At 42.0% G+C, this 18,271-nt stretch overlaps 1 protein-coding gene across 2 annotated transcripts in view; it reads right to left on the reverse strand.

Annotated features, from left to right (window-relative positions):
* FARS2 (phenylalanyl-tRNA synthetase 2, mitochondrial) overlaps positions 1-18,271 on the reverse strand; it is a 367,678-nt gene that overhangs the window by 257,161 nt on the left and 92,246 nt on the right. For both annotated transcript variants that reach the window (XM_084618405.1, XM_084618406.1), the window contains exon 4: positions 13,117-13,276. In XM_084618405.1, coding sequence (XP_084474531.1) covers positions 13,117-13,276 — 160 coding nt within the window. The remainder of the gene's footprint in view (positions 1-13,116; positions 13,277-18,271) is intronic.

Raw genomic sequence — 18,271 nt, forward strand, 5'->3', positions numbered from 1 at the left:
CATGGCCAGTACAGCTACTGGAAAAGCCTGTTAACGTGTCTGGGGATGGAGTGGGAATCCTCCAGGGACATCTCCATGAAGCTCTCCTGGAGGTACTCAAAGCCTTTGCAGAAGGTTTCTAGGGGGGGTTCCTTATTTTGTCCTCCACGTTAGGACACTTTACCATGCCAAGCCAGTAGCAAGTAGTCTGAAATCATTGCAGCACAAAGCATGACAGCGAATGGTTCTGGCTTTCGGTCACTTTCAAGCAACATTCGGTCTTTATCTTTCTGTGTTAGCCTCAGGAGAGTGATATCATTCATGGTCACCTGGTTGAAATAGGGGAATTTTTGTAAGGGAACAGTAAAAGGACCCCATTCATACTGGGCTGTTTGCGCTTGGCTAAAAGGGATCATCCCATAGCCACGCGGCGGGGGAGAGGGGTGAAGGGATCATCCCAAATAGCCATGCAGAGGGGTGGAGGGTGGTGTGTGCTGCACATCCACCCGAAAACCGCAGCCCCTCCTTTTAAATGGCAAACCCAACTGGCATTGCTTGCTATGGGAAAGGAGGACGCTGCAGTTTGAAAACATTCCTACATGTTATGAAGGCGTTAGAAGCCAAACCAGAGTACCCTTTGGCTTACCATGGCCACCTGGAAACCAAATTCTGTTGCGCAGCCGTGTGTGATGTGTCATCATACCGGCAGGTGCTCAATATAAAAGGCAAAATGTAACCTTGTATCTAAAGCACATGCTGTCTGCTGTGAATTGCTTGATTCACGGTGAAAGAGTCTCCCTTTTGTTCTCAAAAATGTATCTTAAATTTTACTCTCCCTTTTTATCCCCCTGCAAGTGCAAATGTTTCTATGCTCCCCGTATCATCTCTGTCCCTGAGATTATCGCAGATTAGAATGCGAAAAAAACCGCACTCGTGATGACACGTTTTCTGAGCTCATGCAGTCCTCCCGCACTAATAGGGCACAGCTGAATGCATGGAGGCATTCAGTGGCAGAGGCCAGGAAAGCATTAAGTGAGCACGATGAGAAGAGGCAGGCTACAATGTTGAGGGTAATGGGGGAGCAAAGAGACATGCTCAGGCATCTGGTGGAGCTGCAGAAAAGGCAACAAGAGCACAGACTGCCGCTGCATCCATTGTATAACCGCTTGCCCTCCTAACCAAGTTCCATATCCTCCTCATCCAGACACCCAAGAACGGGCGGGAGGGAGGCTCTGGGCACCCAGCCACTCCACTCCAGAGGATGGTCCAAGCAACAGAAAGCTGTCATTCAAATAGTTTTGATTTGTAGTGTGGCTACAATAAGCAATGTGGCCTTGTCCTTCCCTCCTCCCCCACCCCACCCAGGCTACCTCATCAGTTATCTCCCTTTTTAAAAAATAAAATTAATAAAGAAAGAATGCATGGTTTCAAAACAATAATTACTTTATTTCCTTTGCCAGCTGTGATCAAAGGGGGGAGGGTGGCTGGCTTACAGGGAATTAAAATCAACAAAGGGGGCGGGTTGGCATCAAGGAGAAACACACACAACTGTCACACCGTAGCATGGCCAGTCATGTAACTGGTTTTCAAAGCCTCTCTGATGCGCAGCACGCCTACCTGTGCTCTTCTAATTGCCCTGGTGTCTGGCTGTTCAAAACAGGCAGCCAGGTGATTTGCCTCAACCTCCCACCCCGCCATAAACATCTCCTCCTTGCTCTCTCAGATATAATGAAGCACACAGCAAGCAGTAATAACAATGGGAATATTGGCTGCGCTGAGGTCTGATCTAGTCAGCAAACAGCGCAAGCGAGCTTTTAAACATCCAAATGCACATTCTACCACTGTTCTGCACTTGCTCAGCCTATAATTGAACTGCTCCTTACTACTGTCCAGGGTGCCTGTGTATGGCTTCATGAGCCATGGTAGCAAGGGGTAGGTTGGGTCCCCAAGAATAACTATTGGCATTTCAACATCCTCAACAGTAATTTTCTGGTCTGGGAAGTAAGCCCCTTCTTGCAGCTGCTCAAACAGCCTGGAGTTCCTAAAGATGCGAGCGCCATGCACCTTTCCCGGTCATCCCACGTTGATGTCGGTGAAAAGGCCCTTGTGATCCACCGGTGCTTGCAGCACCATTGAGAAGTACCCCTTGCGGTTTACGTACTGGTTGACAAGGTAGTCTGATGCCAAGATAGGGATATACATTTCGTCTATCGCTCCACCACAGTTACGGAAAGCCATCCACTATGACCTGCACATTTCCCAGAGTCACTACCATTGATAGCAGAACGTCAGTGATTGCATTGGCTACTTGAATCACAGCAGTCCCCACTATAGATTTGTCCACTTCAAACTGATTCCCGACTTACCGGTAGCAGTCAGGCATTGCAAGCTTCCACAGGGCTGTTGCCACTCGCTTCTCAACTGTCAGGGCAGCTCTCATGTTGGTATTCCTGCGCTTCAGGGCGGGGGAAAGCAACTCACAGATTCCAGAAAAGTGGCCTTTCACATGTGAAAGTGTTGCAGCCACTGGGAATCATCCCATACCTGCAAGACTATGCAGTCCCACCAGTCTGTGCTTGTTTGTCAGGCCCAGAATCAGCATTCCACTGTATCAACCAGCCCCACTGCCGCCATGATGTCCCAGTTGCCACATCCCGTGCTTTCAGGAACGTCTGTGTCCATGTCCTCCTCACTATCGTCCTCGTGCTGCCGTCTCTTAGCCAGGTTCTGCACACACTGCAGTATAATGCATGAGGTGTTTACAATGCTCGCAACAGCAGCGATGAGCTGAGTGGGCTCCGTGCTTGCCGTGCTGTGGCATCTGCACGGGTAACCCAGGAAAAAAGGCACAAAATTATTGTCTGCAGTGCTTTCACAGAGGGAGGGGAGACTGACGACGTGTACTCAAAACCACCCGCAACAATGTTTTTGCCCCATCAGGCATTGGGAGCTTAACCCAGAATTCCAATGGGCAGCGGAGACTGTGAGATAGCTTCCCACAGTGCACCGCTCTGTGAGTCGATGCTAGCCACGATATTGAGGATGCGCTCCGCCAACTTAATGCGCTTAGTGGGGGCATACACAATTGACTATATAAAATTGATTTCTAAAAATCGACTTCTCTAAAATCGACCTAATTTCATAGTGTAGACATACCCTTAATAAGTAAGTTATGAACGGAACAGTCAACAATTGTTCTCTATGTCCACCCAGGGTAGGACAAGAAGTAATTGCCTTAGTTTGCAGCAAGGAATATTTAGGTTAGATATTAGGAAAAACTTTCTAACTATAGGGATAATTAAGCACTGGAACAGGTTATCTAGGGGAAGTGGTGGAATCCCCATCATTGGAGGCTTTTAAGAACAGGGTAGAAAACACCTGTAAGGGATGATGTAAGGTATACTTAATCCTGTCTCAGCACAGGGGAATTGACTTTTGAGGTCCCTTCCAGCCCTACATTTCTATGAACAATAATTCTTAGCTCTTGTATAACTGTTTCATCTACAGATCTCAACAAACTTTCCAAGGAAGTCTAGTTACAACGATGTTAGAAGAGAAGCAAGAAAAGAACAAGGCATGTGGTATCAGGAGCCTCAAGGGCAGTGCACTGAGAACTAACAGTGAAAGAAATATTAGTTCCCACTTGGCTTTCCTATACTCTTTTATTGAGGTTTCAAGAATTTGGCAAGCAAATATGATGAGTTTGAAAAATATGTGCAAGCTGACATATATTCTATGGAAGAGAATTTAATAAAGATGTTGAGATAATTTAGAAGGGACAGCAATTACCATTTTGGACAGCCTGCCACCAAGAAAAAGATAATTAAAGACTTACTAAATACCATGTTGCGTTTTCCAATTATAGCCACATTCTTACTGAGGGACAGAAATTTAGCTGGTGTACAGTAAATTGGTGTAACGCCATTAACTTCAGTGGAGCTATGCAGATTTTTTACTAATAGAGGCGCCTGACCTTACAGACTATTTATATGGGGGTTAGACTTTGACCTACCACACAAAATGGGCTTTTGACATACATGACACACTGATTTGCTAGCACATGTGAATGTGTAATATCTTTACCCAGCTTGCTATTATTTAGAACATCCTTCCTGCTTCTATTTCCATTTTCTCAGTGAGCGTAATTACGGAGTCCACAACTCTTATCAAACCAGTTAACAATAATTGATTAAAAGCACTTGCTGCTTCATCAATGAAGGTGGCCTACCTTCAGAATAATCTATCTATTTTTCAACATAATCACATTCAGATCATTCCAGTTCTAGTTGGCAATGCTGGAGAGGCACAGCTGTGGACTCTGTGCTTGGAGGTCATGTGCCATGGCAAGTGATGCATTTGGTCAGTCTGTGCATTGTTTGACCATTTGTTCTCTTGTGTACGGGCTGCGTAGCTGGGCCATGGGTCAGTCTGTTGGAGCTTCAGTAAGGGGCGTGTGGCTCTGACCCTTGGTGCTTTGATCATCCCTGCTGCTTGAAATCTCTGAGTGGCTAATCACTCTTTGATGAGGAGAGGAAGAGATGAGCTTGGCTAAGCAGGGGAACTTGACATTAAAAAAAAAAAAACTTGCTAGGTGAACTCAAGAGCTGCAAATGAAGGGAGTTAACACGAGAGCAAGATTGGTCAGGGAGTGTGAGAGGCTTTCCTTTCAGGTTCAGCTTTATGTGCAATTTCAAGATGTCCAGAGCTGGAACAGTGGTGGTGACCTGAAACAGATGTGCCAAGTTTTCTTTCCTGCCAGTAGCTAGAAGGAACTTGCTGTGCATGAAGGGCAAGGTGGTGGCTGTGCTGGAAGAAAAGATTCTTGGATTGGAGTGGTAAGTAGAGATGCTATGGAGAATCAGAGAAGCTGAGGAGTTTCTGGACAGCCAGGTTTGGGAAACATCTGTATCCCAGCTACAAGGAAGAAAGGAGGTGACCATCAGAGAGAGAGAGAGAGAGAGTTCATAACTCCCAAAGTGAAGAGGTGGAGCTGACATTTTGCATGGGTGGAAAAAGATGAGGATGGGCAAGCTGTGCCCACCAGAGAGAAAAGGATCAAGAGAAATTCCATCCAGCTTGAAATTTCCAATCCATACCAGGTCCAGCATCCAGCTCTAAAGATCCAGCTGGAGTGAACGAATGAAGAAATAAATGGGACACATGTTAATAGCGTCTCAGTCCAACCTGTAAGAAATATCAAGCTTGCCAACAAAGAGATCTCCAACCCTCCAACAAAGACAGACAATCCTGGTTAGGGATTCAGTACTCAGAAGAACATTCTGTAAGGGGCAGACTGGCAATAGGATGGTGTACGGTCTTCCCAGAGCCAAGCCTCTCTAAGAGTGGATAGGCTTTTGAAGTGGAAGAACAAGGGTCCTTTAGTGCTGATATGAACCATCACTGATGGCACTGCATCCCAAGATCTCTCACAGAAAATAGATTGTTTCAGTGATCTTGGAGCAAAGGGAGACACGAGGCAGAAGATTCTGGAAGTGAACTGATGGCGAGTGGTGTAGAGCTGAGCTTTTTGGCTTTGTGGAATATTGGTCAACCTTCTATGAAGACAGGGTGCTGTATAATTTGGATGGCCTACACTGTACTAGGAGGGGAACCCATCTCCTTGGGGACAGGCTGGCTATAGTAGGCAGGAGGATGTTAAACTAATAACAAAAGGGGAGGGTAGAAAGAGGGAAGACATGAGAAATCACTTAGCACAACATGTTGGCAACAAAATTAATCAAGAGAAGAAATTTTTAATTGCCTATACACCAATGCTAGGAGCCTGGGTAACATATGAAAGGAACTGGAATTGCTCGTTTCTGAGCATAAATTTAATCTAGTGGGAAGTACTGAAACCTGGCAAGATGATTCACATGACTGGAATATTAAAATCAATAGTTATAACCTATTTTTGTAGGATTGAATGGGTCAAAGGGGAAAGGGAGAATGGCACTCTGTGTAAGAAATGGGATTTTCTGTTTCCAAGTCACTGACAACTCCAAAGAAAGGATCTTGAATGCTTATGGATCAATGTCCTAACAGATAAAGTACAAGACGGGGTATTAGTTGGCATTTGCCTAAGACCACCAAATCACACTAGGGAATAGGATGACCAGCTCCTTATGCACCTATCTACAATTCGGGGGGGGGGGGGGGGAGGAGTGAAGTGCGCTCATGGGGGACTTCAAGCTATGTGACAAGTGTTGGAGGTCTTATGCTGCCAGTATTAAAACATCCATGGAATTGGTAAATGGGTATAGAATGGAATGGGTAAAGTTACCAGGGTAACTATAGGCTTTGTCTGACATCGATCCTGGGAAAAGATAATGGAGTGGCTAATTAGGGACTCAATTAATAAAGAATTAAAGGAGGTGTCATAAATATAAAGGGAAGGGTAAACCCCTTTGAAATCCCTCCTGGCCAGGGGAAAGCTCCTCTCACCTGTAAAGGGTTAAGAAGCTAAAGGTAACCTCACTGGCACCTGACCAAAATGACCAATGAGGAGACAAGATACTTTCAAAAGCTGGGAGGAGGGAGAGAAACAAAGGGTCTGTGTCTGTCTATATGCTGGTCTTTACCGGGGATAGACCAGGAATGGAGTCTTAGAACTTTTAGTAAGTAATCTAGCTAGGTATGTGTTAGATTATGATTTCTTTAAATGGCTGAGAAAAGAATTGTGCTGAATAGAATAACTATTTCTGTCTGTGTATCTTTTTTGTAACTTAAGGTTTTGCCTAGAGGGGTTCTCTATGTTTTTGAATCTAATTACCCTGTAAGATATCTACCATCCTGATTTTACAGGGGGGATTTCTTTATTTCTATTTACTTCTATTTTTTATTAAAAGTCTTCTTGTAAAAAACTGAATGCTTTTTCATTGTTCTCAGATCCAAGGGTTTGGGTCTGTGGTCACCTATGCAAATTGGTGAGGCTTTTTATCCAACATTTCCCAGGAAAGGGGGGGTGCAAGTGTTGGGAGGATTGTTCATTGTTCTTAAGATCCAAGGGTCTGGGTCTGTAGTCACCTAGGCAAATTGGTGAGGCTTTTTACCAAACCTTGTCCAGGAAGTGGGGTGCAAGGTTTTGGGAAGTATTTGGGGGGGAAGGACGCGTCCAAACAGCTCTTCCCCAGTAACCAGTATTAGTTTGGTGGTGGTAGCGGCCAGTCCAAGGACAACGGGTGGAATATTTTGTACCTTGGGGAAGTTTTGACCTAAGCTGGTAAAGATAAGCTTAGGAGGTTTTTCATGCAGGTCCCCACATCTGTACCCTAGAGTTCAGGGTGGGGGAGGAACCTTGACAGGAGGATACTATAATTAATGCCAATCAACATAGGTTTATGGACAATGGATCCTGTCAAACTAACTTGATCTCTTTTGGGGATGAGATTACAAGTTTGGTTGATAAAGGTAATAGTGTTAATGTAATATACTTAGACTTCTGTAGGGAATTTGACTTGGTATTACATAACATTTTGATTACAAAACTAGAATATTAACATGGCACATATTAAACAGATTAAAAACTGGTTAACTGATAGGTCTCAAAATGTAAACAGAGAATCATCATCGAGTGGGTATTTTTCTAGTGGAGTCAAAAAGGGGTCTTTTCTTGGCCCTATGCTATTTAACATTTTTATAAATGGCCTGGAAGAAGACATAAAATAAAGGTTGCAGATGACACAAAAACTGGGAGAGTGTTAAATAATGAAGAGGTATCCGGGGGGGTCCAGATCTCTTGGTAAGATGGGTGCAAGCAAACATGCATTTTAATATGGCTAAATGTAAATGTAAATGTACACATCTAGCAATGCAGACCGTACTTACAGGATGGGGGACTCTGTCCTGAGAAGCAGGTACTCTGAAAAAGGTTTGGGGGTGGAGGAGGAGATCAGCAGAACATGAGCTCCCAGTGCGATGCTGTGGCCAAAAGGGCTAATGTGATCCTTGGATGCATAAACTGGGGAATCTCGAGTAGTAGAGAGGTTTATTTTACCTCTGTATTTGGCACTGGTGCAACCAGTGCTGGAATCCTGTGTCCAGTTGTAGTGTGCACAATTTAAGAAGGATGTTGATAAATGGGAGAGGGTTCAGAGAAGAACCACAAGAATATTAAAGGAGGAGAAAACTTGCCTTATAGTGACAGTCTCACAGAGATTAATCTATTTATCTTAACAAAGAGTAGGTTATGGGGTGAATTGTTCACAGTTTACCAGTGCCTACATGGGGAGTAAATATTTTACAATGAGCTCTTCAGTCTAGCAGACAAAAGTATAACACTATCCAATGGCTGGAAGTTGAAGCTAGACACAAATTCAGACTGGAAATAAGGTGTACATTTTTAACAGTGAGGGTAACTAACCATTGAAACAGTTTGCAAAGGGTTGTGGTGGATTCTCCATCACTGGCAATATTTAAATCAAGATTGGATTTTTTTTCTAAAAGATCTGCTCTAGGAATTATTTTGGGGGAGTTCGATGGCCTGTGCTATACAGGAGGTCAGACTAGGTGATCACATTGGACCCTTCTGGCTTTGGAAACTATGAATTGACAGGGAAATGATTGCAGAAATGGCTATCCTGCAAAGAGAAATGGCTGAACACCTTAGACGCAGCATATCACCCAAGTGGAGGCATACCAAATATGCTCACCAGTATATTTAAATTGGCAGTTAGTCTCCACATGGGAGACACTTGCCCTCCACTACTGTTCATGAGCAGAACACCAATTTATGGTAGCCCATAATATAACCAGTATGGAAACCACCATGTAGCTAGCAGCCCAAGCAGAAATCAACACATTCATTTTCACTTGCCACCTGCTGTGGGGACAGGTGGCAGCTTCCTATGATGTTACAGGACCAAACTAGCAATGTCCTTGCCTGACATCTCATTTCCGCCTTCTGATGTGTCCAAACTCCCAGAAGCATATGTTTCTACCATGCCAGAGGTACAGAAGCAAGCATATTTTTGTACACAGGTCCTTTATCTCCTTTATTAGCAAAAGAAATTCTGTATGGTAATACAGCCTCTAAAAAACTCTAAAGAATACATCTCTCTGTTCAGACTGATGACAGGGAAACAGCTGGACACTCTTGATCTGATTTGAATCACCTTGAGGACTGGTCAGACAATTATTCAAAAGGGCATACAAGTTGTACAGAATTCTTACCAGTCTTGTATCTTTAAATGGGACTTTCTCCATAAGGTTCACTCCATCCTCTTGCAGGGGAGGGACATTTCTTCCATTGCAATGACAGGATTTCATTCATGCCAAAGTTTTCCATTTGTTGTTTCATATGTCTGTCCTGAACTCAGGCACAAATGAGCTGAATGTGTGTGGTGGGGTGGCAGCTCCACTCTTATGACAGATAGGGCTAGAGTAGGCCAGAGCAGCTGTGCAGAAGGGCAGCCAATCAGGGCCAGTATTATAGTCAGCCAATCAGGGCTAGGCTAGGCCCTATATAAAGGCTGCCCAGGAAGGGAGCAGGCAGTCTGTCTCCTAAGCAGGAGATAAGCACCTTGGATAGAGCAGTGCTGGGCAGGCTTGGGGGAGCACAGAAGGGCTCCAGCCCAATACCTGCCAGACTGCAGGCTCTGATAGAAAGGGCCTAGAGGGTATGAAGGGCCAGAGGGGAAGTGGCCCAGGGACAGTTAGACAAGGGGAGAGGAGGAGGGCAGGGAGGCTGCCACGAGAGGGTCCCTGGGTCAGGACCCAAAGTAGTGGGTGGACCTGGGTCCTCCAACTTCCCTCCTCCTGGTACTGCACCTGGCCATGGAAGGGTGGCTGTGACAGACTGCAACCAGCCCTTGAACAGAGGGGCTAGACTCGCGGGGTTGTGGTTGGCCACTGCAGCAGGAGCGAACTGGAAAGAGTGCTGTTAACCCTGCCCTGGAAGGGGGTGAGTGTGGACTTGGGAGCGAGTGTGGACTTGGGGGCGCTGTCCTGAAGAGGACACTGCTGAGCGAGGAGCAACGTGGGTCTGGACGCCAGCAGGGTGAGAGATGGATAGGACACCACCAGCAGAGGGTGCCCCGCAGAGGATAGAGCTAATTCCCGGAGGTGCCACTGTGGTGAGCCCCAACCCTGTCACGATGTGCTAAACATTTTTCAGCACAAGCGTTGTTTTTAAAAGTCAGCATTTACATAGGACCCACATAATCAGGACTGAGTTGGGGAAAGACATTTATGGGGAGTTGCATGGGTCAATATTAGATCAGTCTTAACAACTTCACTAGTCAGAAATGGTAGCAAACACCACTGATTATAATATAAACTGGAAAGTTCTGCAAACAGAGATAATATGAAGGGCCCTAGAATGGTCAGAAATACGGACAACACATAAAATGAGAATTGGCTTAGGAAAATGCAACAACACAGATCTGGGGGAAATAATCTGAAAGAAAAATATTGAGGAAGGAATCTGCAAAAGGAGTAAAGGTGAAAGTACTTGGCAACAAATTAGTTATGAGTTTACAACGAGATGTGACAACAAAAAAAGCCAATGAACTTTGGGCTTTTTATGTCACAGAGCAAAAAGAAAAAAAGTTAATCTCTGGACAGCCCACTCCTGAAATACTGCATTCAGCTCTGGACACCTCCTTGCCCAAAAGCTTCGGACAACTAGAGAGTTCAAAGGAGGGCAACAAAAAAGATCGGTAAGCAGGAGAGACCGATTTACTGCATGAGGAAACATTGAAATAGCTTGGTGCAATGATTAAGTGGGCACACAACAATCTTCAAACATCTGAAGTGTATAAATGCAGACGGAGAGAAGTTAATTATTGTATTACGAGAGGACATACACAGTAACTAGAAAGAATGGAAGGAAATTAAGGAAGGGGAAATCTAGGCTGAATATCAGGAAAACCTCCTTGACAGTGAGATCTATTGGAAGAGATGGAAGGCACATCATTTGGGAAATCTAAAATTAGACAAGACAAAGCGCTAGAAAATGTAACAAAGGGAACCATCATACATTGTCAAGGATGCAAACAAGATGACTTAATATTCTAGGTCTTTTCCTACTCTAATATTTATTATTTTTTTGTTAGTCATCAATAAAACCAGAGGTAAAATAAACACTGGTATAGTCATTAAGCTTCCACAAAAGGATGGCCTTTAAGCAACTTATGTTATTTGATGACATGTATGGCAGTAAGATACCTCAGAAGCTTAATATAGCTCCAGTGCCTATGAACATGTTATCCTGCTTGATAGAATGTGTAACTCAACTGAGGTTTTGCTGACTTCATAACCTGTAAAGAATACAACCCTAAGTGATTTATGAAAAGCAGCAGTAATAAACAAATCTCCTGTGAGAGAGAGCGCGCAACTGAATGTGGGACCTTAAGCAACTGAATGCGGGACCTTACACTATAGTTCTATTTCAACAAAGAAAAATTATATTTTTCTACAGAAGCAACAAAGCAAAATCCATTTCAAATTCAAAATTAAAATTTGAGGGACATTTGTGTTTCTGAGGCAGAAAAGTAAATAAACATACTATAAATTGGACAGTAGAATATTCAAAGATAAATTGCTGTGACTGGGAGAATTTAGTTGAACTTATCCAAGATCTTTTGCACTGTGCCCATATTGTATGTCTACATAGTAAATGGCACAGCATGGATTTTGTTCCTTTGGTGCCACCTTATTTTATTCTGTTTTCACTGACAACTGAGCTGGAAGTAATCGGAGAAGAGCAGGAGAGAAAGACAGGAGTGAGGAAAAGGACCTAATTCTTATAAGTTCCTGACCATACACTATGTCTATATGTTTCCAAAAAATGGGGGAGGGGGAGTGTAGAAAGAGGAAAACCCTCACTGTCAGATCAAAATGAGTAGGGAAATCTAATAAGTTAAAGTTTAAGTCTGCAGGTTTAGCAGCTGTTTAAGAATGTCTTTTCTAATGTTCATCTGGCCTCAGCCTAACGGGCTGCAGAATAAACTTCAGTGTAGTAATTATTGTTAAAAATGCAACATCTGCCATCAGTAACCAGTGGCTGTCACTACAGTTTCAGATAACACTGTTAACTCTGGGCAAATGTTGACTTTCAATGGCAACCATAACACCTCAAAAGTTGATTTACAAATATTTTTGTTCTTATCACTTTGACCCTCAGAATGTGCTACACTGCCATTTAAAAAAAAAATAAAATAAGTAAGTCATGTCAGGTACAATTTTCAAATGCACCTAAATGTCTTTGGACCCTAAGGTCTATTTTCAAAATTGACTTAGACTGACTCACTGACTTTTTTTTAAAACTGTATCCTTAATCTAATTGACACATTTATGCAATCATCCTTTTTTAAACTGTTAATGTAAATGTTAAATATAATACAATTATTAAAGAAACTGTTGGAAGACAGGATACTGGGCCAGATGGATCATACTGACTCAGTATGGCCGTTTGTTCTTACGTTACCATTTTTCCTGCCAACTGACATAGGACTAAAACTGGCAGGAAACTTTTTTAATCAATATTTAGAATTATTGAAAAATTTCTATCATCCCTACATAGGACCTGATATTGCCATCAATCCTCACTCATAACCCCCTCTAATTTCAGTGGGCATCTCAAAACAGCTTTAATAGTAACCAGCATATCCCATGCATTCTAATGCTATGCATTACTTCCTTGACAGGAAGTTGAGTAAATTCAGCAGACCAGTCTTCCAGCAAGGAAACAGCCATAAGCAGCTATGCTCACTTAGACCATTCCTTTACTGAGACAGTGAAACAGAAACAGGTATTTCTGAAGAATGTTTGATAAATCACTCTTATTCATACACACACACACTTTGTAACCTCGAATCAGCAAATGGCGGACAGCCTCCATTCAGTTAGAGTCTGGTTTATTTAGCTATGGGGAACTTTCATGTTACTTCATAGACAGAATGGATGTAATAACACATACACAGAATATGTAACTTTATATAAAATTACTGATTATATCAAAAAGAGCAAATCAACAGGTTTTTTTAAAACAAATACAGCGGTTTTAGTGCCATGACAGTTCCCAACAGCTCTCTGGCTCTCTCTCTTATTATGCTGCATAACCATTCTCAAAAACTTGGATCCATGCCTGCCCACCAGTAGACAAGGTGAAAGGGTCTAATACCACACTGCAATACTTACCATCACCAAAGAGATGAGTCACAAGCTTTGTGAGCACTTGTTTTAGATTGAATTCCACCAGCCGCACTGCCTCCATGGTGTGAGTCTCCTGCTTGTGTGCTGTGCGGTGCCCTTGCTCAAGCAACTGTAAACTTTCTCCATCTTTGATGTTGCTGAACAACTAAACCAACAAAACAAAAAGCACATTGTTTTGTATTGACTTTTCTAATGAAGTTTTATTGACTCTAGAAGGGAGTTCAGCTGCTGAGTCTTCAGCATGAAATAGAAATTTAGGGATTATGGTTTTGTATTGGTGTAATTGTGAGCATAGTTTTTTCCTGAAGAATCTTTATTATGGACGATGATGCCAACAAATATACAAGGAAAAAACCCAGCCTGACTTTCAGGACCCAGGTTGAGTCTGCAGGGATGGCAGTTAGAAAAACTATTTAGCATATTTGTTATGGAAATCAAGAGGCAATAAACACTGCATCTTAAAAATCACTTTCCAGAGCAGAGCCAAACACTTAAAAGCTGTAGCCAAAAGTAAGGAAAAATGTAAGAGAAGCTAGTTTCTAGTTTAAAGATATATGATGTTTGAAACCTCTTATTTTTATTTAAATTTTTTTTTTACAAATTCCATTCTTTAAACAGTAAGATGAACTATCAAACATTCAATCAACTGAGCTTTACAACTTGATTCTGTACACTGATTTATAGCTACTAATTACAGAAATCTATTTGTAGGAGAGAGATTCATAATCTGTTTGATTTAATTTGTTACTATAAATCTGTTTGGGATGGGAGATTCACAACTTAACTTCTGAATTGTTTAAAATGGTTAAAATAAAATGGTTTAAAAAATTATCAGGATAAATAAGAGTACCCAAAACAGAGAATACAATGTAGTACATCTAAGTTATATCACAATATTAATATAGAACATATTTGACACACTATGATTTTATAAAAATATGCTAATGAATGAATATAATGTAATTAGAATATGCTTCATGCAAAAGGTCTCTTGTAAGGCATCATTACAAAGCTTATAATTTATTGAGTGCAGTCATCCTAATTGTATAAATGTATCACTCTTGTATCTGAAACTAGAAATATGAAATATAACTGAAGGCCTACTGTAATTATGCAAAGCGTGGGCCATTAATGGTGGTTTGGAATCTTGATGGCTTCCATCAGCCTGGATAATTGACTGTGGAGGGCTCTGTTTGCAGACAGGCCTTCCTGTGAGTCAGGCTGGGAGAAATGAAGGCTTGGAGTCTTACAGGACATGTGACCATGTCACCTGGTACTGAAATCCATCTTAAATCTGGTGCTTTTCCATTTGGGGGTGGGGACCCAGACAGGGCTGGCTCTAGGAACCAGCAAACCAAGCACATGCTTGGGGCAGCACTCCAGCTTTTTGTTTTGTTTTGTTTTTTGTTGGTGCTTGAGGTGGCAAAAAACCTAGACCGGCCCTAGACCCAGAGAGAAAGGATGCCCACCTTGTGCCAAAGCCATATAAAGGGGTGGAACAGAACAGAGGAAGCAGCCATCATGAGAAATCCCCTAGCTACCACCTAAGCTGGAACAAGGGCTGTACCAAGGGAAAGGATTGTGCCCAGACTAGAAAGGTATCCGGTCTGTGAAAAACTTATTGAAACATCTCTAAGGGTGAGATTTTTATCTGTATTCAGTTTTTATTACTGTACTAAACTTAGATTTGCATATTTTATTTTGCTTGGTCATTCACTTTGTTCTATCTGTTACTACGTGGAACCACTTAAATCCTACTTTCTGTGTTTCATACAATCACTTTTTTTACTTATTAACCCAGAGTATGTATTAATACCTGGGGGGAGGGGAGGGGAACAGCTGGGGAATCTCTATCCGTGTTATATAGGGCGAACAATTATGAGTTTACCCTCTATCAGCTTTATACAGGGTAAAACGGATTTATTTAGGGTTTGGACCCCATTGGGAGTTGGGCATCTGAGTGTCAAGGACAGGAACACTTCTGTAAGCTGCTTTCAGTTAAGTCTACAGCTGTCAGGGGATGTGGTTCAGGTCTGGGTTTGCAGCAGGCTAGTGAGACAGGCACAAACCAGGCAGAGCACTGAAGTCCCAAGCTGGGAGGGCAGGGAAAGCAGGGCCAGAAGTAGTCTTGGCACATCAGGTGACAATTCCCAGGGGAATCTAACCCATCACAGTACTATAGCTTGAAAAATTTTTCAAAAATTAAAACACTCAAATCTATGAAAGTCGAATAAATGAAAAGCTATAAACGTAAGCTAGCTTTGGAAACCCAAAAATAGTTTCCAAGATCTCTAAGTTCGTGTGATTGACCCATCCCTAATAAGAACATTTTGATTCTTCCCAAAGAGACCTGCAGGTCATGCTAGAATTTTAGCCACATTTAGAATAGCCACCATAGAATGTGCCTGCCCTTAATATTGCAGCTGCCTTCCAAATTGATAAGCTAAAAATCAGCAGACCTCATGTGTATTACATAGTGGCTGAATCCAACTGTTTCTTCCATTGCACCACAAAGGGAAGCAGGCAGAATGGGTGGGTGTGTGTGCGAGAGACGCCCCTCCACAAAGTACCTTGTACCCTATGGGAAAGTGCATTCAGCTGAAAGAAAGTTCAAATTTCACTTCTACTTACTGCTGTTTATATTTCTATACTTCACCACTCTTATTCTTCAGCACAATTTATAAACATTATAGAAGGCAGTCAAACTGCTTTTCCTGTTGTACAAATTAAACTTCAAGGCAGCACAAGGTAATTTCAGGCAGTGCTGAGAATAGAACCTAGGTCTAACAGGGAAGACCCAAGACACATTGCCTTTCAAATTACTATGTCGAATTAGTATACTTGTCTATAGCCACTGCTCTAGCTATTACATAACACTCCCCTCCCAGAGCCAGGAACAGAATTCAGGAATCCGAATCCCAAAATACTGCAGCTGCCTACCAAATAGCTCTGTGACCCACTGGCTAAATGTGTGTAGTGTCCTTCTGGCATGGCTGGTCCAGAACAAAAATATATTCTTTGTAGCTTACATAATAGAGGGCTGTCCTGGGGAATCTGAAAATCCAGGAATTATACCCTACCGATGACCTATTTATTATTCAAATTTTCTTTTTTAAAAACTAATTTACTTTAAAAATACTTAAAACCAGATTTTAAAGTTAAAAACCATTAAAATCTCAAACGCACACAAAGAGTAACCAACCACATCTGTATATCTCTCACCTGTCAAACAATTTGATTGCCAGTGTCACACTATGGAAGATCTGAAAGCTGAGAGGCATGACAACAATAAATATACGGGTGGAGAGAGGGCAAAGAATTATGCACATAAATCCTTGTGCACACAACCCCTCTCATCCGTGCAGGCTAGTCTGACGACTCAGGTGATAAAGATTGATGGTAGATCCCTTGAACTTTTACCAGATGGAACAAGGGGAAACTTGGAGATTAACACTTTTCCTGGAACAGAAGTGTACATAATACAAAATACTCATGCCCATAACAGCAGGTTGCTATGGAGTAGAGGATGCAATTTTAGCTCACTTTGCTATAGGGTTAATGTAGACATGAAGTTGTTGTACTGAAGAAGCCCAGCGCAGAATGCAAACCCTTTCAAGTAGGGTACCAAACAGCCTTGTAAATACTGTGCATCATAACCAGTTTGCATGGATTCAAATCCCTGATGTTCATAAAGGTTTCCCATGATCAATTCTTGTAAATCCATAAGCAAAAGTCAATGACACTTTTCTGATATTTGCAGTGTTTGCTATCTCACAAGAACAGGAAAAGAAGCAGGCTTCCAGTGCAACAAAGTAAATTTATCTGAGATCAAAGTTATTATAAAACTGTGGTATAATTATCTGAACCAAAATATAAAACAAGATAGTTTACAAAGTGGAGAATCACAGAAGGTAACAATTTACTAGGCAACTGCCTGCTAGAGTCAGACACACACAGGGGCCTGCAGAATTACTTCTTCATACTTCCCCTCTATTTGATTTTCCAGGTCAACCTCTCCCCTTGTGAAACGAAGTGAAAATGGCTTCTACTGAACCTCCTGACTACATTAGATATAATCAGCCAATCAAAGGCACAGCAAATATGCATTGATTGGCCTATTTGATCTATCCCAGCAAACGTGTCTTTAACTCAGAATGTACTATGAACAGTATCCTTAACAGTTCACAGATGCCTATAGAGTTAACAAAACAAATACACTTGCAAAATGCTTTTTTAGAAGTTCTAATAAACCACTGCTGACTTTCAAATGCAGGTCACAATTAATCAAGGTTAAATTCTAGCACAAATATTAGATGTAATGCTGAACTGGGGAAGTCTGAATTTAATTATTAGGAAAATTAGCAGCCAAGATTGGGCGAGTGAGTGGGGGGAAAAAAAACACTACAGTACCCCCTGAACTGGTCTATTATTACAAGTTAGAAGGTGACTTGGTTGGGAAACAGAAAAAAGAACCTGAAGTCTGATTCTTATGTTGTCTTCAGCATGTCACAGGAGAGGGGGAAAAAGGAAATGAGTACTCATCACTCTAACAAAAAAGGCAGCAGCTTTAAAAATTATTTATTGCGCTTTGAAATAACAAGAGGTTCATCTTGCAATTGACCATTTGAAAGTTAAAAAACACCCTTTCCCTCACTGGCATTTTTTCTGCATTGCCCAAACAAAACAAATTGTCTCCACCACAGCATCCACTTGACCTTAACCACTAGCTGCACAGATCAATCATCTAAAACTCTGGCTACATCGACACTAAGAGCTAGGGCTGTGATTCCCAGCTCACACAGAGCTCTCATCTGAGCTAGAAAACTAAAATTGTAGTGGCATTTGGGGTCATTAAGCTAAGAGCTGCAGAGATATGAACCCTGGGGGGAAAAAACCCAGCCATTTAAAAAAAAATACAACCAAAAAACCAAAAATCAAGCTTTTTTTTTTGTTGTTTTTTTGCACAGAGCTCAAACTATTGATGTGATGTGGGTCAAAATGGTCTCAGTCTGTCAAGTTATACCCAAGGTAGTGCATGTCACCACTAAATCTTTGGGGGACCCTAAGCGATATTTAAGAAAATATACTTTTTTTTTTTTTTTTTTGAGTGCATGCACCAATATGGTTAGAGGGTTTCATT

This window comes from Lepidochelys olivacea (genome assembly GCF_965140295.1).
Source record: "Lepidochelys olivacea isolate rLepOli2 genome assembly, chromosome: 2".
NCBI classification, from domain to species: Eukaryota; Metazoa; Chordata; order Testudines; family Cheloniidae; genus Lepidochelys; species Lepidochelys olivacea.